This window comes from Pteropus alecto, unplaced genomic scaffold (genome assembly GCF_000325575.1).
Source record: "Pteropus alecto unplaced genomic scaffold, ASM32557v1 scaffold3, whole genome shotgun sequence".
In the NCBI taxonomy this organism is placed as follows: Eukaryota; Metazoa; Chordata; class Mammalia; order Chiroptera; family Pteropodidae; genus Pteropus; species Pteropus alecto.
Genome location: NW_006442484.1, coordinates 44,905,192 through 44,927,512, shown reverse-complemented (window position 1 = coordinate 44,927,512; position 22,321 = coordinate 44,905,192). Strand labels below are relative to the sequence as shown.

The 22,321-nt window shown below is 34.0% G+C and overlaps 1 protein-coding gene and 1 pseudogene across 1 annotated transcript in view; both read left to right on the top strand.

The window, feature by feature from the left end:
- The window catches only part of CHN1 (chimerin 1), a 148,005-nt gene that overhangs the window by 16,194 nt on the left and 109,490 nt on the right, over positions 1-22,321 (top strand). The window contains exons 2-3 of the mRNA XM_015596477.2: positions 15,735-15,773; positions 21,207-21,262. Of these exons, the coding sequence (XP_015451963.1) occupies positions 15,735-15,773; positions 21,207-21,262 (95 nt within the window). The remainder of the gene's footprint in view (positions 1-15,734; positions 15,774-21,206; positions 21,263-22,321) is intronic.
- Positions 21,573-21,692, top strand: LOC112470602 (annotated as a pseudogene).

The following is a 22,321-nucleotide window of genomic DNA, read 5'->3' as shown; positions in this document are numbered from 1 at the left end:
TATTACTTTGTGAGATATATCCAGGCTGTCATCAGGAGCGTTGCTGAATAGCTTGGGCAGTGAATGTTTCCCTGCTTCACTCGGTGGGAGTTTCAGTAGCTGCATCATCTGCTGAGAAGTTAAGTTGCTTTGTCATGTGAAAAACTGAAAGTCTTTTATTCACAAGTTAACATCTTTTATTGTCTCAAAAAATATTCGTTAAAGGAATGTTTTCAGTAACAAAAGATAATGCTTCTGCCAATGACACAGTGCTCGATGGCCTTGATTCTGAGAACCTTTACATGATTGTACCTGTCATCTTTTAACCCAATCTCTGGATATATGCCCATGAATTTGTTAGTTGATCTCAAAACTCTTGCTTTATCATCAAACATTTGCAAAAAAGAAATGTCTACATAGATATTATTATAATAAATGTACAAAGACCAGATTATTAGAATTCTTGTCCAACTTGAAGCTTAGTTTCCAGTCAGTTGCTTAACTAGAATTTTGAGCACATTAAAAGATATCATTCGATAATGGTAACTTTCTCTGATTTTTCTTCTGTATAGATTTCTTCCTTTTGTCAGATGTGGATTAGACGATATACAAATCACTTAGACTTGACAACAAGAATAATAAATTTTCACAGACCTAGATAGTAAGTGGTGTTGACTTTTTGGGGGGGCTCACAGGGGTTAATTTCTTGGATGTGATAATGGTATGTGGTTGAGTAGGAGAATGTTTTTATTTTTAGGAATACATGCTGAACTGTTTATGAGTGAAGTTTTTTGATGCCTACAACTTACTCTGAAATTGTTTTGGGGAGTGAATTTAGATGAAAAATACACTGGTATTCCTGTACTATTATTTCAACTTTTTCATAATTTTGGATATTTTCAAAATAAAAGATTTCAAAATCACAGAAATGAATATTTGACTCTCAAAGAGATTAAAAAAAAAAAAGAAGAAGTAGAAGAACAATTCCCCTCATCCCCATACAGTTTCCTTTTAGAGGAAGTACTTGGGTTTAAACCTGAAATATATATATTTTTAAATTATTAGTTTAGTTTGCTTCTGATTGTATCAGGATTTTACTGCTGAGCAATATAGGAATAAAATAGTGAAGTTAAAATTATGCGTGTTTGCCATCAGAAAAGCAGGAGCATTTTCTTCAAAATGACAGGAACATGTTTTATACTGAGAACTCAAGTTTTCTGAAATTATTTCACGTATATGTTATATGCATGAAAGAAACCAGTCTCATGTATGTGTATGTATTGATGATATGAATGAAATTATATTACTTTATTTTTGAGCATTTCATTGTTGCTGGGAAAACATTTACTACTAGCATATTTGCACTGACTTTTAAATATTTATACTAAATATTTAAAAGTTTATGAGAAAATAGAATTTGATCTAATCGTCACTTGTGAACTGTAAAAATCTATTTTTATTATGATATATTAAACAAGGACATTTTGGAAAACTCTTTAAAGTGTGGCACTACTAGTAGTCCTCACTTATCCACAGTTTCAGTTACTCACGGTCAACTGTGGTCCAGAAATAGTAATAGGAAAATTTTAGAAATAAGCAATTCTTAAGTTTCAAATTGTGCGCCAGTCTGAGTGGCATGGTGAAATCCCAAATTGCCCTGCTCCCTCCCGCCCAGGACGTGGACCCTTCCTTTGTCCAATGCCTCCTCGCTCTATATGCTGCCTACCTGGGAGTCGCTTAGTAGCCGTCTCTGTTGTCAGATTGACTGTCGCAGAATCATGGTGCCTGAGTTCAAGTAATTCTTATTTTACTTAAAGCCACATTAAAATAACTTTTATTATAGTGTATTATCATAATTGTTATATTTTATAATTAGTTATTGTTGTTAATCTCTTACTGTGCCTCCTTTATAAACTAAACTTTATCCTAGGGTTTGATACTATCCTCGATTTCAGGCATCCACTGTGAGTCTTGAAATATATCCTCCATAGATAAAGAGGGACTACTGTATCTTGAGAAACTTCTAGGTATTCTATTCATTTCCCATTAGAGCTGGTAGGAAGTTATTGAGTTCTAACTATGTTTGTATAAGAGTTCCCTTGTACTGCTGTAATTTATACATTTCTTCATAAGAATCAAGCATGGGGCACAGTAGAAAAAGTTATATATGTGTGTGTGTATGTATTACATATGATGTGTATATATGAAATCATCACATATATATACATATTGTCATATATGTCATATTTTTATATATATAATTGTCATGTGCATGGGGGTTGAAATTATAACAGATAAATGTTGACTGGAATCAAATTGGACAATTTTGGCTCCACATCAAGTAACACTTTTTTGTTCAACCATTTGCCATTCATGCTACAGAAAATGCACAGTAGCTTAGGAAATGCTCATTGCAGAATGACAAAAAGGAATGCTATTCTGTAAATGGCTTAGGTTATGGCATCTTACATGTTCTGAATACTGTCTGTGAAAATCTTACTAGTGACATCTACATTTCTTTCTGTAGAAATTTCTTTTTAGTACCTCAAGATTCAAGTTAAAAGAACTTTTTTTGCTAATAATAATAACAGCTAATATTAATTTGTCCAGTTGACTTGCTCAGGACCAGACTCAGTAAGTTCTAGTAGAGTCAGATTTCCATCCCCCAGAGCCCACACTTGTACCACTACCCCTCACAACAAAGCTAGTTGCACAAAGTGAAGTGCATCCTCCTAGTCTGTAATGAACCTCAACCAGGCTGGCAGACAATGTATAATTCTTCTTATTCCTAAGCACCCAGAGGTCAAGTGCCCAGGTATCTCTGTTCTTTTGCTTGTTTGATACGTTCATAGACAAATATCCTGGAACATTGTTTCAGTCATTAATTTTCCTGACCCTGATAGATATATTGTCAGCTTCTGTAGGTTTCTGCCCTACCTAAAAAAATCGTGTTTTGCCTTGAGCAGCCTAAGTTGGTTCATTGCTGTCATGCAAGAAGACCACAGTGCTCTGTGGAATCTAAAACACTAATCATTGTGTTTCATATGCTTGTTTTCTGTTTTATGATCTAGCAAAATGTTGAGTCACTGTAGTTCTGTACACCATATGTTGAAGCATGGGCTGTGTAGGAAGGAAGCATAATGATTGGACAGCAGCCCACTCAACTCTAGAAAATCCCAGTGAGCATAGTCATTATCCCGCATTTCCTTTCTAATCTTAAACTCCTACTTAGATGACCCCTTGTAGAAGAATTTGTGGTTGAGGAACAGAGGGGTTCAGGGAAAAAATATTGTTAAGGGTAATCCTGGGTCACTAGTGAAGCCATAAAAGCTCTCATAATTTTCTTTTTATATTCACTGACATTAAATGAAGATAGAAGACTAGAGAAAATCAGTTATCATCCCTTGTATGCCAGGAACTTTTCAGGATCTTCCTCATCCAAAATTTCAAGAATATGTTTATAAATTCATTTTCCCCCCATTGCTGTGGATATGATGAACACTTAGAGGTTATATTTTTTTCTATTTCTGGTCTTCATATGCATACCAGAGTCAGAATTTTTCAAATCCTCTCTCTGATAGGATTATATAGCGTAATTCTTCACAGTCTCGACACTGAAAACATTACATATAAGTGAACACTAACTTGCTTTTATGGCCTGCCTCACTCCTAATAGAGTAAAAACAGTTCCAAAATTCCACTTTACTTTCTTTGCCTTAATTTCCATGGTTTGAATGCTGCATTGCTAAAACTAAGGCTACTGCTCTGCCACTCACTTCACCTGCTTTTGGTCTTCCTAATCTAGGTCATTCGTTTTGTAATCATTCCTAACAAAAGTGATTCATGGTTTAAATATTAGAGGGGGTAGAAATTTCAAGACTATAGGAAGTATGTGTGCATATTTAAGCAGGAATTTTTAGCTTAGAAAATTGGAAGTTGGGAAAGGATTACTGTGCTTATGGGACTCTTTCATAAAATGTACACAATAAGTGTCCTCTTGTCACTAATTCCATTGGGATGATGCTGCTTCAGAATATCACCCTATTGCAGGCCTATAAGGAGGCACTTCTTAGAGTTGATAGATTTAATAAATCTTTGGAAGTGGGAACTAGAGAATATCCTAAACATCTCATGGAAGGTTATACTCAAGCTCGAGCTACAGGGAAACCAACAGTAGCAAGAGGACTTTAATAGCATCATGACCATAAGAATTCCAGCTCATCTCTACAATCCTTGGGTCTTGGTGCCCTCACATTGTTTTGTGTTGAAGCACCAGCAGTTTTACGTATCCCAGCTTTTGCATCACTAGTGCAAATGTTAATCCAGTGAAAATGACAAATACTTTCTTAGAATAATTATGAAAATTGTTTTGACCTTGTGGATCCACTGAAAGTCTCAATGATTCACAAACCACATTGAGAATTGCTGTTTTAGGCATTAAGGGTACAGTAGTGTGAAAAACAGACAGAAAAATCTCCACCTTCATGAAGTTTACAATCTAGTGGGATGAGACAAAAAAAACCAAACATAATTTGGTAAAATATTAGTATTTTAGATAAAATGACAACTAATGGGAACAGAAGGAATATGAATTGTGAGGGAAGGTGACTTTTGAGTAAAGAACTGGAACAGTTAAGAGGATCAGCCACAGAGTTACCTGGGAGAAGAACATTCCAGTCCAAGAGAACAGCTAGGTGGAAGGTTTCTCATATGTTTGATGAATGGCAGGGAAACCAAAGAGACTGAAAAAGAGTGGGTGAAGGGGAGAGAAGTAGGAAATGAACTCTGCAGGGTGAGACGGACACATCATCTAAGGTTTTGTATGTCAGTGCTTCTTAAAAGTCAGGTGTTTGCACATCGCTTGGGGATCTTGTGAAAATGCAGATTCTGATTCATGGATGGGAGTTGGGTCCTGCAATTCTGCATTTCTAACAAATTACTAGGTGATGTCAATGTTGTGGTCCTTTTTGAATAGCAATCTTGTAGGCAATGGTAAAGAGTTTGGCTTTTATTCTTAGTGACACAGGAAGCCTTTGGAGAGTCTAGCAGAAGGGTACCATGTTCTGACGTACATTTTAACATGATCAGCCATAAATATTAACAACACTATCAGGTCTGTAATCCCTCATCCAAAACCCTTGCTAAAAGATGTGTGTTGGAATTCAGAATTTTTTAGATTTTAGAAAGGTAATATATTTCTCATATGTAGTATATTTTATAAAACCGCAGCAGTCTGTCACTCTAATCACATGTTAATATTTCTGCAATGAAACGAATAGTCACATTCTGTGGAATAAATAAAAACTAAATATTCTCATGTTCGTTCAGGTGATTTTTTACCATTAAATGATTTACAAAGAATTTAAAAAATATTTTCAGGTTTAGGTCACACCAGAGTTTGCTGCCAAATGAATTATAAAAATACTTTCACTTTTAAAGCATTTGGATGTAGGAATTTGAAAAGATGGGCCTTTGTTACTGTTATACTTTCAGTTAGTTGCTCCTCTTGTCCCCAGACTGCAGAAACTTTTTTAAGACAAATAAGTCTGTTACATGTTCATTATAGGCTTTGTTGGGTGCATCTGTCGGCAGGAGAAGACCACAACCTCAGATCTTTCATTCCCTGGATGCTGCTCTCAAAGGAAGAAAAATAGATACCTATCAATTTGAAGCACAAGTTCTCATTTCCAAAGAGTTTTTGCATCTTGGCAGCCTATACTGTCATGTGTGCAGTCCAAGCACAGTTAATTAAAACATGCTGAGCATTTTATTATACCTTGGGACAGTTAGCATGTGCTTAGAATTATCCAACTGTGCTCATTTGTGGTTGACACAGTATTACTTCTCTGTCTGACTCTGATTTCTTTCCTACATCTATGAGCTGCCTTAGTCCACATTCGGTTCCACATCTTGTAATCTAAAGCAAACTTCTTTGTGTTTTTTCAGAATCCATTTGTGTGTGTGTGTGTGTGTGTGTGACTGATTGGTTTTCCCAGAGAAATCCAGTATAAAAGAAGTGCATTAGGAAGTTATAAGATGAGGAATGTGTGATCTTTTTCTATCTCAGTACAGTCATGCTTTGGTATCTACGGGGAATTGGTTCTAGGACACCCTCCACCTCCCTGCGGATACCCATATCTATGGATGCTCAAGTCTCTCATATAAAATGGCATAGTATTTTCATATAAACTATGTATATCCTCCCATATACTTTAAATTATCTTTAGATTATGTATAATACCTAATATATAAATGCTATGGAAATAGTTGTTATACTGTATTGTTTAGGGAATAATGACAAGAAAAAAAGTCCGTACATGTTTAGTGCAGAGGCAGCCATCGTAAGCCTAACTACATAGTACACATCAACCACAATGTAACATTTAAAAAAGTATTTTAGATCTGCATTTGGTTGAATCTGCAGATGCAGAACCCATGGATTCTGAGGGCCAACTATAATACTAAAAGAGCCTTTATCTCTCTTTCCCCCATACAGTTTCATTTAAGAGTTAGTATATCCTGTTTTCTGAGTACCTGTCTTCCTGATAAAGCTTGAAAACACTGATGTAAGGCAAGACTTTGAAGGGTTGCTGTTTTAATGCTTGCTGGCAAAATAATAGGCCAACTCTCATCATTGGGGAGTCTTAACTATTCTGTGAATCTGTGTCAAAAAATAATGCATATTCTAATAAACACATTCTGTTGTATACTCCTAAGCCTGAGAATATGATGATAGATTACTTTTCCAAGGGCAAGGATCCAAGTGAGTCATTGCTGCAAAATAAGGTGGTATATGGGAAATGCACGGGTTAGGAATAATTTGTCCCAAAGGATGAATAACAACAAGGAGAAAAATATTGTTTGCAACTTTTCCTTTAAGAAAAGAACAAGGAGTCTATATACTGTCTACTGAATGAGCTGAGGGGGTTTGTGACAATTGAGTTATAGTTCTTAGGTAACCGACTAGGAAGATCCCCACTAAAAGTATAGTTTTAGTTATTTTCCATAACTTTTATTTATAAAGAGTAAAAATTCCGCAAAGAGTTTTCATGTTGTTACGTTTTTGATATCTATAACTACAAGTGCTCTGGATGGTTAAAAGTCTACTTTGCTGGGTTTAGAAAAAGTATTCATCAGGTATATTCTTTTGTTTGTGTGTGTGGTGAAATATTTATACCATATGGTATATTCTTTTAAGGATGAATTATAAGGACTTCGTAAAAATTAATTTATTGCAGTTTAATGTAGACATGGGAGATGGAGAGAAATCAAGTAGAAGGGTATACTTTATTGCTATTTTGTTGTGTGTATCCAATTTTTTTGGTAGAGGGTTTTAGGAAATACATCGTGCTATTAAAGGTGAATTCTTTTACTTACCTAACAGAATCCTAATGGGAGCCATTTGGGAATATTGAGATGTTATTGAGAGGCTTGACTAGCAAGAGCTAAATCTCTTCTTGATGTTCTCTGTTAGAAACCTTGTGGTTAAGTGGGCCTGTCTGAGAACTTTTCTGTTAATATGCCAACATGTTAGGATAAACAGCAGAAATTACCAGATCCTTTAGACAGAAAACCTCAGAGAGATAGAGGACTTGTCTAGAAGAAAAAAAATAGTGAGTTGGAAAAAATAATAACCTATACCTTTGAATTGAGTCGAATGACTCAGTTTCCGTGCATAGCTTTTTGTTACCAAGAGTACAGTGAAAAGATCTGAGTAAGCAGAAGGACTTCATGTAGTCTGCTTGCTATGTCTGCCAAGCTGGTTGGAGGAAACATTGTTTAGGTCTTTAATAAAAGGTGAAGTGAAGCTTGAGTTTTAAAAAGGAGAGGTTTCTAAGTTTAGTTCACATTTCATTTAGGATGCTTTGTTAGCCAAAGTCTGTAGTGAAGAGTTGTGCGCCACATTTGCAAAACACTTGTTTTTGGAGATCTTTGTTGAAGTTAAATGTGAGCCCTATAGTTGTACCGTCTGGGAAGTTTTTTTCCATGTACTAACAGTTCTGGGTCATTATTCTCTGAAGACTTAAAAACAATTATCTTTGATTTTAAAAATAGTTTATTTCAGTCAGAATTGTATCATGACACATCAGTTTTCAACTCAGAACAGTTTTAAATGACTTTGTTTCTTCCAAGGGTGAATTTAACTGACCTGATTTGGCCATGACTTTGCAGAGTGAATTTTAATTATCTTAGTTGAAATGCTTACTTTCCACGTTTTGAAGCATTTTCTAGGAAAGAGGTTTAGTCAGGATAGGAGGTATCTAGAAACGTAGCAAAACTCTTTATTTCCTCATTAGTTTAGAACTGTGTATGTTGTTATGAGCCTTGTAATTTTTACTGTGAATTTTTGTATTCCAAGAAATATATTTCTTTTAGAGTAAAAAGTTTGGTTGTTTGCTTTGTGACTCTTTCAGATATTAACAGTGGTAATTGTTTGATCTTTATTGTGAATTTTATGCCCTTCTTTTAAAATATTATAGTAAAATAGAGTTTTTTTGGTCACAAGCATCTCATCATTTTGGTATGCCAAATTTGATATGGAAACAAAAAAGCAGCAGGTGGAAATTAATCATTAATGCCTTTCATTTCTGATTAAAACAGGACAGGGAATCTCTTGCCTGTTGGTTGAAAGGTGAGTCTTCATTCGAAGGGAGGAAATGTTCTTTTTCTTGTCAATAAATGCCTTTTTTTTTTTTTTCAGAAATCATAATTGTTAATTTTCAAATCAAAGACAATCTGAAACAAACATGCTGTGAAACATGAATCACATAGTTTTTAAGTGTTCATGCATTATTAGTCTAAACCTCATTTAAAATGCAACTGTAGTCCTTTTTGAGAAAACCCATCATATTGTTAAAAAGTTGTAAAAACCTTTTTGGTTTGAGCCTAAAACAATAAACAGCTTAAATTTAACATTCTAGTCTGTTCTAGAATGGACTGTTAATTTTTTTTTAAATAAAAAGTTAAATTTCAACAGAAAAATATTGTTCTAAACCAAAGAATTCATGACATAACTATGTAATAATACACAAAACTATATAATAAAAATATAATAAAACTTTTTGTTTTCAGTAGATCTACTGGATGTAAAAAGAATTCAGTTGGAGAGAGCATAAAGATTTACTCAATTATACAATATTTTAGGTTAATCTGAAAATTCAGAACTTTAGGGTATTTATGAATAGGTTTAATCTTGTCAACCAGTAAATGAACACTTTGAGTATTTCCCACATAGCCCTAATATTATAAATTATAATATAATGTCAGAGAAAGCCTAGTTATATTTAACTAAGGTTCTTTTAATCATTGCCTAAAAATACAGATAAGTATCTTGAAATTTTTAATATCTAAGGGAAAAATAAATGTCCTTGAAAGTATTATTATTTAGAGAGAAAAGCAACACAAAAAGAAATTATAGGCAAAAAAAAATTAACACTAATCTTCCTTAAAATCTGTATCTCTGAGTTTATAAAAGGAAAAATTGGAATCATTCTTCATAAAAGTAAAATATGTGAAAGATTTCCTTGACTCAAAATTTCTAGCAATTAACCAAAAGTGAAAGAAAATTTAATTAAGAAACTTTGTTTTTCCATAGTGAATGCTTGCCATTCAGCAGATTCAATTAGAACAGAGAGAAGAAATAAATGAAGACCTCCATAAAGATTTTGAGGGAGAATCAAAGACTTTAGCAGAAGGTGGTGCTTTGTTATATATAAATTTGTCACAAGGCTTGCAGTTGATTTTTAAGCCTCTCAGACTGGAAATACGATTTCTCTGGTAGTATATTTCAAGAACCCACTCAGAATAATTAGGGCTTCCTGTGGGGTTTGTTAAATGAGAATTTTTCCTATCTGAATCAGTTTCCATTTTCCTCCTCTTACAAATAATTAACTCTTAACTTTTTGTTTTTATAATTTTTTTCTCCTTGGTGCAAATGTAATATATTTATTGTATAATTTTTTTTAAATGACATAGATATGTAACAAAAGTAAAAATCACCCTCTGGAGAAGCCTTTCTCCTCCTGGTTCTGGGAGAGAATAATACCCCAATGACCTTGGGCATCTACTGCATGTAATAAGTTAACTTCTCTCTTTATAATGTGCATACCAATCGACTTGGTCTTTACTTTTCATATAGTTTGCTGATCTCATTTTTTTCTTTTGTTTTCCTGAATTTATTTGTTTAGATTTTGCTTAGAATCACAGAAGAGAAGGTCTCATACCAAACCTGTCTTCTTATTCTCCCACTTGCTTAGACGTAGAGCTGACCCTCCACCTTCCGGGGTCTACCACATGTTTTTTTTGAGCCCATTACTTTCTTCTTCCTCTGAGTCTTTGCTCCATCACTTCTACTTGCTGTTTCTTCCACCTTTGGCCTTTCTGCTGCCTGCTGCCTGGCTTGTTTTCTCTCACTCTTGAGAACTGACCTGGGCCTGACTACGGTATTCTCAGACATCTGAGTACAAAATAAGTACAAAGCAGAGAAAACACGTGGTTTATTACTTATGAATGCTCCTTGGACAGCTCATGCTTTCCTCAACATGTCTTTTATTTCAGCCACTCTGCATTATTTGCTGCTCTTCAAACACTTCCAGAACTTTCTTGTTTCTGTGCCCTTATTCAGTATGTTTCCCCTATTTATAATGTTCTTTCTCTCTTATTTCCAATCTCCTTCTCTTAACCATTTTACTTAAAAAATCATCTGTTCTTCAGAGCCCTTGTCAGATAATACCACCTCTGGTTTGCCTTTCTTGACACTGGCCAAAGTGGTTCCTTCTTTTTTCCCATTTCTTTAGCTCAGCAAATACTTACTGGGGACCTATGCTTGCCAGGCATTTTGACAACATGATGGTTTGTAAAACTCTCATTGTGTATAAGAGTATTATCTATTACTTCTATTATATTACCTTATTTGTAAATAATAATATCCATCTTATTTTCCTTACTGCCTTTGAAGGCATAAGCTATGTCTGGACCCATCTTGTAATGGATACTCTTACCCAAAGAAGGTGTTTAATACATATTATGGAATGAATGAAACTTTCTGATTGTCTTGATATTTCTGTATGCCAGCATCACTTTGGTATTTTCATTTTTATTTACTTTTGTTTTTGTTGAAGTTTAATCTACATGCAGAAAAGCATACATGTAAATATAGAGCCCAATGAGTCTAGGGATGCAACCAGCATCCAGACTGAGAAAGAGCACAGCAGCAGGAACCTAGAAACCCCTTGTGCATTGCCTTCCAGTTGCTATGCCCCTTCCTCACAAGGGCAACCACTCTCCTGACTTTTTGCCTGTTTTTATACTTCATATAAATTGAATCGTACGGTATATATTTATGTCTTCTTTCTTGGGATTGACATCATAGGTCGATCCATATTGTTGAGTGAAGTTCTAGTTATAGATCATTTATTCTCTTTGCTGCATAGTAGTACATGGTGGGAATATATCACAATTTATTCATTCTATTGATGATGGGCATTTGGGGGAGTGTCCAGGTTTTGGCCACTATAGATAGTGCTGCTAATAATATTGTAGTATATGTCTTTTGGTGAATGTATGTATTTCTTTGGGATATATGCCCAGGAATGGAATTGTTGGACCATAAGGTATGCATAAGTTTAGCTTAAGTAGATACTGCTAGTTTTCCAAAGTGTGTGTTTTCATTTAAATTCCCATTAGTAGAACATGAGAGTTCTGATTGCTTTACATCCTCTAACTTTGGTATTTTTATAAAATTATCTTTTATGTAGATATGAAAAGTATTACTGACACATAAAGGCAATGGAGAAAATCTTTTAATGGATTTTGTGGATATATACACTCATCCATACTATACTAAGACTATTTTAAGCAGTTGTCCTTGAGTTTTTTAAGATGAGCTGTTCCTGAGTTATAGGTTATGTGGCTGTCATTCTCTATTAAGCTTTAGTGGAAGTCTGTCATACTTATATGGTAGGTCTGGGCGGATTTTCTGGCAGAATCAAAAAGAGGCGATGAGAGCCCTTGAGACCTCCTCTGAAGACAAATCACAGACATTTGGTGCTTATTGGCCCTTCCTTTGAACAAGCTGAAAGGATTTTGAACTGCCGAACACATGATTTCCTCTTTTCTTTGTGAACTTTTGCATTTCTTCTGTAGATGAGATGTATGTTTCCCCACCTTACCCCATATCCTAGCATGGTTTAAAGCAGTTGTTCTCGAAGTATGATCTGGGTGCTCCTAGGGGTCCCCAGATTTTTTAAGTTTCCACAAAGTTAAACTATTTTAATAATAATAAGACATTATTTGCCTTCTCACACTCATTCTTTCACAAGTGTCTACTTTAACCTTCCAGAAGGTACATTACGTGTGATATCACAAGAGATTAAATGCAGAAGCAGTTATGAGAATCTGGCTGTCTTCACTTACACTAGACATTAAAGAGATTTTCAAAATGTAAAGCAAATTTTTTGTTTTGAAAAGTGAAATTATTTTTCATAAATGTATTATATATTAATTAATTTTGTATATGATTTTAAAATAAATAACTTATTCTCAGTTTTAATTTCTAATATGGTTAATATTAATAGATATTAAAAGCTCTTTGTAATCCAAACTTTAGACAAGCCACTCATCTAAAAGATTTAAAATATTTAAGAGAACAGACTTTCTGACAGATTAAAAGGTGTCCTTTTAATGTAGTCAAGGTATCTTCAAACTGGAATATATCATAATTGATTCTGTCAGTTTCCAAATGTTGGGCATTTAGGTTAGATGCAGTTTATTTGCCTTACAAGTAATATTGCAGCAGTATTCTTCTATATTAATATTTTCTTAACATCCTTAATTATTTTACAGTAAATTCCTAGAAATAGAACTACAGGGCCAAAAAGATATGCAGGAGGAACTGACATGACCTGTTATATAAATTCAGGGACCAAATATGCTTCCATTTTTTTTCTATTAATTAGTGTTCCAGTTAGCCCGAAATTCAGTATCTTTGTCTCTTCCTCCAAGCTTGAACCCCAGGAGGCTTGCTCAGTCCTGAAGCAGCCCATCCTCTGCCAAATGCCAGAAAGAAAACTCTAGTATAATATTACACAATTTATCTCCCTTCTTTTAATCACTTTCTGTCAGTGTTAAAGACCAGCCCTGTATTGTTTGTTGAGAGTTCCTTGTCTAACTGCTTATAGCAGGGGTCCCCAACCCTGGGGCCACGGACCAGTACCTGTCTGTGCCCTGTTAGGACCGGGCCACACAGCAGAAGGTGAGCAGCTCACAAGCGAAGCATCATCTGTATTTCGAGCCACTCCCCAGCACTAGCATCACCTCCTCAGCTCTACCTTAGATCATCAGGCATTAGATTCCCATAGGAGCACCGGTCCCTGGTGTCAAAAAGGTTGGGCACCACTGTACTACATGATAGTGAGAAGGGGCCTGGTCATTGCAGCTTATGCGCTTTGGACCCAGGCAATAAGGCCAGGACACACATGGAATGTGGGTAATTTCCGAAAGAGTAAATGTACATTCCTGTGTTAATCCCTGAACCAATTTAGTATAGCATTTATATGTCATCAGAGAAATCATAAAATGGCTTGAATGCTTATAGGCAAATTTTTTTAGTATTAAAAAGATATAATTGAGTTAATTATAATTATAATTTACTTATTAAGACAAACCTCAATATAATTAAAGCCCCCAAACACACATGCATCCCTAGTGAGGTCAATATGTATATATCACTGCTTAACGGTCATATTTCATCCTAACTTTGTCATTACTAGGCAAATTCACTTGAGATGGCAGTTTTCCTAAATAATTACTCATTCATATACAGTTAAACCTCATTGTTCACAATTAGGTATTTGCAAATTTGCTTACTTGCTAGCATTTATTTGGAACCCTAAAATAAGTACCTGTGACATTTTCCTGGTCATTTGCCAGTGATAACAGAGTGGCAGAATATTTGAGTTGCATGACCTACATATTCCTAGCTGAGGTCAAACAAAGCAACTCTGCCTTCTTTGCTTTCTTTCAGCTCTCATATGTAAACAAGTGTCCTCTTCAAAGTCTATTTAGTGCCATTTAGTCTTTTTTTTTTTTTTTTTTTTTTTTTTTTTTTTGCATTTTTTTTCATTGGTGATTTTGTTGTTTAAAACGGCCCTCAAGCATAGTGCCATTGTGCTGTCTGGTGATCTAAGTGCAAGAAGGATGTGATATATCTTACGGAGAAAATACACGTGTTAGATAAGTGTCATTGAGGCATGAATCACAGTGCTGTTGGCTGTGAGTTCAGTGTTAATGAATCACCAATATATACTAAGTAAGGTATCTTTAAACAGAAACACACATAAAACAAGTTTATGTATTGATTGATTGGTTGATAAAAATGTTGTGACCAGAGGCATGTAGGAACCTAACCTTATGTTTCCCGTGGGAGTAGTGTTTCAGTATTCGGTAATTGTGTTCGAAGTGACTTTATAGAATATAACTACCATGAATAAGAAGAGTCAACTTTATTTGCTGCATTACTTCATTCGGTATTCGTTTATTCATGTAATCTTTTATTCGTTCTTTAAGAAAACATATTTGAACACTTCTACTAGGTGCCAAGCAACTTCCACATGACTGACTACACTTTCCCTTTTGTGTTATTATGCTCACTAGTAGAAGTCTTGCTATAGCCCTCTGACTCAAAGTATTTGTGTGGTTTATGATAACACATCATAAATGAAGTGTGAGATTGCATTTAAAGGTTGGGAAGTTGGGGGCTAAATGTTTTGTGTCTGTGACCATTTTTTACTTTACATATGCTAGATTCAGTCTTCTCAATAAACTTTCCAGGAATTGTTTTGCCTCCTTGGAGACCAAGATTTTTAGCATCTAATTCCTTAATGAGTTCATGTTGGATGCCAGCACAGCCAGGTGATGTGGTTTTCCCACCTTTCCACACGAAAATGCTGTTGTCTGCTGGTTTGGCTACATAATCTTGCAGGCAGAGCTTATGACTGACAGAATAATTCCTCCACTATGCTTTACTGATGAGAAGCCAAACCATACTGGCCCCTCTCCTTTTTCTAATTCCTCCATCTTGCTCACATGTTTGTATTTCCGTCTCCTTCCATTGCCTCTTCACACTGTGTCCTACATCTGCATTCAAGCAGAGGGAGGGGAAATGGAATAGAAGAGCAGATGTTTGCCTCATGTTCTTTGTGGCTCCCTAGCTAGGCTCTCTTCCATTGAAGTGTTCTTCATTTCCTGGTTTTGATTGTCCAGAATGTATGAGGACTAAGATCTGTACCTTGCTGCTCTTCTATCCTGATGTTAGTAAAATCAGTTACACTGGAAATCCTCCATATGTAATGTGGGGAATTATAGAAATACCTTTCTGAGGATTCAAATTGTTATCTGCTCAGATTGAAAAAGAAAAATTCTAATGACTTCAGGGATCTTTCAGTGAAATAATCATAGAATTAAGCCCAAAGAAACAAAGACATTGTTGACCATCATTAACTCAGTAATTGTAAGAAATGAGTGCCAGCAATAAAAATTAACCTTGATATTTTTATTTGCTAAGTAGTTAAATACAGTAACATTCTTTGAACATCTTTGAAATTGTCCTCCAAGAAAGTGAGGACTGTGACTAAAACCTTTGAATACCCTTTAGTTCCTGGCACAATGCTTTGGGCAAGTAGACCTCAATAAATACTAAAATATCTTCCTTAAGATATAAATATTCACTAATATTAATTTGATGTTTATTTTTTCAGATACAGATGAATATAGACCTCCTGTTTGGAAATCGTACTGTAAGTACACAGATTTTAAATTGGGTGGGTTATAGTGTTTTATAGGTAATGTAAAAATATAATCAGTAGGTATGAAAAGTCATTCCATTTGGTACCTATTATTTTTGAAAAGTTAATTCACAACAGGATTTGGGAATAGCATAGAAATAATTGTGAAGAAACAGGAATGTTTCCACAAAGTCTGTATATATAATGTTTTCACGTCTGGAATGCATCTCATCCCTTTGAGCTTGCATGGAATCCCATACCATGTAGACAATAGCTGATAAGACTAAAGCAAGGAGAAGCTAACTACGAATTCATACTATCTAATTATTCTCAGATCCTGATTCTTTATATGAAAAAGAAATATATCAGTGATAATGTCAGGAGGCTATCTTGCTAGAGTAGAAAAAAAACAAACGAAAGTAGTCTTTTTTTTTTTTTAGAAATTGCTCAAATATAAGAGACATTTGAATTCTATATTTTGCTCTTTAAACTTTGCATTAGAATAAAAATTTCTTCAAGAGGTTAGGTTGTTAGTCCTTTATCTTTTCTTCCTTGTTTCCTAGGGAATATTATTTCATAAAGTGAAAAATATTCTAGATTTTTAAAAAGTGGAAATAGGGTTAATCAAAGGAGTTAAAATTCATGAATGCACTATTGTAGAAACCAGTACTATAAGCTTTTGTCTATTGTCTATAGAGTTGAATAAGCAACTTTAAGAAACCTGCACTTTAAATATATATTATTAACATCTTGTAAATATTGAGTTATTCTAAATTTTGATATTTGTAAGCTTCTGAAATTTGCTGACTGAGGGAGCACCAAACAGATTCTTGTTAGTTTTATGTTCCCAGAACAACACAAGAGTTTTTTTGTTTGTTTTTGTTTTTAGTAAGTTGCTACTTTGGGCTATCTATATAGTAAGCAAAATATGAACAATTTCTAAAAATATTGCCATAGATGCATTTTCTCCTCCCTCACTGCCTTTTTGTTTCTGGGGAGTATAGTTCAAAGAATGTATAAAAATGACTAATATTCTTTACCTCTGGAAGATTTTGTCTCATAATCTCATTGGCAGAAAGCCTATTTAAAATTTTCTGTATTTTCTGGTTTTCAATTTATCTTTGCTCTCTTTGCTCTGACTTGTGCCTTGCACATTTTGTATATAAAATCATTTATGAAGCCTCAGACTGTTATTGAATCATGTTGGTGATTTTTTCCCCCTGAAGAATATTGATAACTAAATGTATGTGCAGTTTGCATTTTCTGTATCTTCATATGTCTTACTGTAGCTACCATTTGTCTTTAAAAACGGCATATTTCTACAGGTGGTGAGAATACTGCAGCTGTGTTTTATAGTTTCTTTTAGTGACTTCAGTGCCTGAGCATCCCTCTGTCATCATTTCAATAGTAGAAACTAGGAGGCAATTATTTGTCTTCTGACCATCAAATGAAAAAAATTTTCCAATTCAAGGAAATTTTATGATTAAACTGTGCTAAAGCCAAATGGAAAAATTCATTTTTAAAATTGGTCATTTGAATTTTTCTTATAAAACGATGTGTTGTCTTCTAAGAATTTGAATATATACAAATTTTAACTAATAAGGAAACATGGAAAGATTGCACTTAACATTGAAGCAATTATTATGATGATCATACAGATTGTTAAATGTGTTTGTCAAAATTATGATCTTAGAAAAAAATTGTGATCTAGGTTGAGTTTTTTTAATCTGCTTTTTATTTGTTTTGTCTTGCCACTATCAAGCAATTTTGCAGTTTATATTCAGCTATCTATAAATAATTTCCAGTAAGGTATTTCCTTAATAGTACCTTAAGAAGTTATCTGTCCAGGCACTTGTGCATTTTAAAAGAGAATATTTTAAAGACTGACAAGCCTGTGACATCTTATTTCATGAATAGAGACTAGAATCTTAAGTAACTGGGGTAGTAGGCCCTGCCCGGTACCCTTAGAAATTAAGCCATGACATTTTGTTTAATTCTGAGGTCAGACCTATATATATATCTTGTTTAGAGTTGATAACTGACAATAAATTCTACGACAGTCTTTGGGACTGATAAACCAGATTGCATTTATCATTTTTTCTGTGATGCGAATTAAATTTTAGTAATTAAAAATTTTTTCTCAAAATGGTAATAAAATCTAGATGGATTGAGATTTTTAAAAAGTGAGGTACATCAATCCACGTAAGGAGGTAAAGGCCGAATGAAAACTATTCAGAATGTTTTGATAACATCTATCTGTATTACATCTATAAAACTAAAGGGAGCAGTTAAATTTTAATGTCAAAAGTTGTAACATGTTAGGGATTTTTTTTTTGGTCTTTAGTGTGGCAGAATCTAAATAACTGCACAGTGAGATTCTATAAGAAACTTATTTTCACTCTGATTCTATAAGAAACTTACATGTTCATGCCTCTGTTCTGCTTTCCATTTTTGGTTTTGTTAAGCTTGTGAAAACAAAATTTTAAAACCTTACAAATACAAACCAGTGGGAAAATAGAATTAGCAAGAAGTCTTAAGTTGAGGACTCCTTTAAACAAATACAGTTTTGTTGCTTTTCGATACGTATGCTTGAATTAAACCAGGGGCCTAATAACATGTGATAAATGAGGTAAGTTAGCCAGATGGGGACTGTGAGAACGTAGAGCATGGATGCCCTGTCTGTAGGGAGTAGCTAGGTCATAATCAGCTTCATTGTGGTTATTCATCTAAAACTCTGGGTCCAGTGTTGTACCTGTCTTCTCTGATTTTTCAGGAGAAGCTGGAATTCTCTTTTGCTTTGTTGTTGATGTTAAAAGTCTTAATTTTAAAATATTAAAAAGAAATTTAAATTTAGAAAACAGCAAACCAAACACATATGAGCTAGTTTTGACCTCAGGAGACCAACTTGTGATCTCTGAACTTGATTAAAAATGTATTGTCTCTAGGTACTAAGAAATTTATTAATTAGTATACAAGCATTGACACTTCTAAGGTAATCGAAAAATATTAAGTACTTTAAACATATATCTTCTCACTTAATAATTTAGCTATTCTTGATGAATCAGTTAATGAGTGTGCAATTTAAATTTCAACTGAGTTTCAGTTTAAATTATCAAAAATTTGAAGTTGAGTAGGGCCTGAATTAGTCTTTATTACTGTGCATAATTTTTAAATGGTCCTTTTGATGCTTGTTCCCTGAATTCATGTTATATTCAGTTATCAATATCCAAATAAATATCATTTATTTAAAATGAGCCTTAAAGATAGACTAGCCAATGAGGAGGCATTTGTCTAAAAATTACTCCTCTCCATGAATAGAACTATACCCTTTGAAACTAACAAAAACGAAGGTTGAAATTCTCATGTGACAGTATTGTCACTCTTTTTTTCATCCTGGCTTATCTTAATGTTTGCTTACAGAATAGGTAACTATTACTGATGATAGCCAGATACTATAGTACTTGTCCTTTGAATGAAAATCAACATTTTACTTTTTTTCTAGTAACTTCTAATGTTCTTTACTAGCATTCAGTTCTCATAATTACGTTTCCATAGGTGGCAGTACTTTCCAAAGCATTTTCTTGACAAAGGAAAACAACTCATCTTTTGAGAATTACAAATCGGAACAGTAATGTGAACAGAAATGGGCCTGAAGAATCCTCTCTTTTTGCAAATCATGTTTTGACTTCTCTTAGGAGGATAGAGATTTACAGATATCTCTGGGTGATACACATGTACTCATTATCAGGGCCAGTTTGGTTTCAGTGCTCTCTTTTTTTCCCTTCTGTACCTCAGAATTACTCCCTTCATATCATCTCTTTAATCCATAAAATATATATTCACAGGGATATTTTTGAAAAACCCACAGTAAAATATAGATATATAAAACTATTTTAATGTGCTGCATTTCTTAGGGATTTTAGCAGCCGCGAGGAAAAGGCAAAAGAATACATTTTTATCAATAGAATTTCTATCATTACTAAATGAGGAAGAGATTTAATTTTTTATTTTTAAACAGTAAATCTGTATCCTCTCAGTACCTTTTAAATTATAGCATCACCATGGTATTGCTTGGGTGATGAACTCAAGATGCATTCTGGTAACCAAATATTATTGTAAAGTTTTTGTATTAATATCAGTCACCTACATAGAACCTTAACTAATCTTTATTGAGTGTTTACTCTGTGCTAGGGACTATTTTAAGTCTTTTATATGTAGTAAGTTACTTAATCCTTTTAGTATTCTTTGAAGTAGAGACTGATTTTAGCTCCATTTTACAGATGAGGAAAACTGAGGCTCTGTATGCAGCATGGTGGCAGAACCCCAGTGTTCAAACCCCATGAGGTCTGATTCAAAAGTTTACATTCTTAGTTGCAATGCTGTATTGCTTTTGCATAGCAATACAGAACAGTGATATGTGTCTGTTCTCAGTGCATGTGTGTATATATATATGCACACACATGTATAGTCTAATTTTATATGTATGCATATAGTCTAATTGTATATATTTACATATGTTCCTGTGTTACATGTGAATGAATATGATCAGAGGTGGAGGATCTATAATGATATCCAACTGGAATTTGAGCCATTCATTATCTGACAATCCCAGATGTCTGGGTAGTTTGATGTTATGTTGAGAAAATGTGTATGTATTTAAATACAGTATTAGTTTTAGTTCAATTATATGTGATTATATATGTAGAAATAGAAGACAGATTCCCTCCAAAAGATAAATTTAGACATACATCAACACACTTTCTCTGATAACTGCACATTCTTTTCATTCTTTCTTTTCAAATTAAAAAGCCTAGGAGAGGCTAGAAGGTCATGGTATTGGTATAATTTTCACTGATCCATTTTTAAATACCCTAAAAATTATCCTCTCTTTGGCAAATTATTTCAGTACCAGAATTTTTTCTTTTGCTTCATATGCCCTAGTTGAATAAGTGATGGTAACTTCGGCTCAGAAATTTTGTTTTTATGGGAGATCGAAGATAGATATTCGTAATATAAATAGGGGAGAATAACAGCATGTCTGTTACCTCTAGCCTATAAATTCTAATTTTTCTTTCAAGTTTGACAATAATGTGCTTTAAAAATATGTGACCATTATTGGTTTATATCAGAGACATGCTTTATGTAATTTTGCACCAAAGAATTGGGGAAAATAAATGACCAGATTATAGAGAACAGAGCAAAATATTCGGTACTGATTTGTCATAGATAGAAAGATGCTTGTGTGGATTATGACTTTTATATTTGTGCTTGCTACTGGGCTTCCACTAAATTAGTTTAGTTTATTTTATTTGCTGTGTTCATAACAAATAGTACTGTACCCCAGTTATCTTGTGAACATAAAAAGTAGCCAGTTTGTGGTGTCTGATATATTCAGAAGTTCTTCATAAGGAAAGCTGACATCTTTCACTTTCTACTTTCTCGTAGTGTATCAGCTGCAACAGGAAGCCCCTCATCCTCGAAGAATTACCTGTACTAATGAGGTGGGTGTAATGAAACTGTCACAATGAAGTGTTTCTCAATCATTTGGTTCCCGAACTTTGATCTTCTTCATTGGTTTGGTTATTTTGGGGATTAACCATTTACAGTAGTTGACATCATGAAATTCTAACTTGAATGCATTTTTCTTAATGTTCTTCTCACTTGAAATAACTGCTGCTGTTTAATGGAGTGTTTAGAACACAATATAGAATATGACAGTATAGTTTTAAATGATATTAGCCTTTTCAGCCAATTTCTACATTTTTCTTCCATTTTTTATGTTTTATTCTTTATTTTTTAAAACAAAGTTTGGTCTATGACCATGCCACCCTGAACAAGCCCGATCCCGTCTGATCTCAGAAGCTAAGCAGGGACAGGCCTTATTAGTACTTGGATGGGAGACCACCTAGGAAGACCAGGTGGCTGTAGGCTTAAAAAATAAAATAAATAAGGGATTGTAAGCTGACAAGGTCCTTGCACTCTGTGAGATCAACCGAGGGTTGCCCAAATAAATAAATAAAACAAAGTTTGAAGGCATCATTGTAGTATTATCGAAGTAATTTTTCCACTAGAAAGATCTAAATCATGATGTAAAATAAATAAGCAAAGACATAGAGTTCACCAAGAAAAGAATAGACTATATGAAAATATATGAAAAGGTGTTCAACTTCGTTAATAATAAGAGATATGCAAATTAAAATACAGAGAGACCATTTTCACCTTTCTAATTGGCAAAGATTCGAAAACTTAGAATATACTTATTTGATAAACCTCTGAGGAAACTTACACTCTTGCTTATTGCTAATGGAAATGAGAAATGCTACAATTTTATGAGAATTTTGTAATATCTAACAACACTATACATGCATTTTCCTTTGACCTACCAGTTCAAGTTACAGAGATTTACTCTGGCGAATTACCTGCACAAATATGGAATAACATATGCTCAAATTCTTTCACTGTAGAACTATTTATAACAGTGGAGTATTGGAAAAACCTAAATGTCTGTTCCTTGGATGACTGAATAAAATATACTATTAAAAAGAATAAGGAAGATTTCT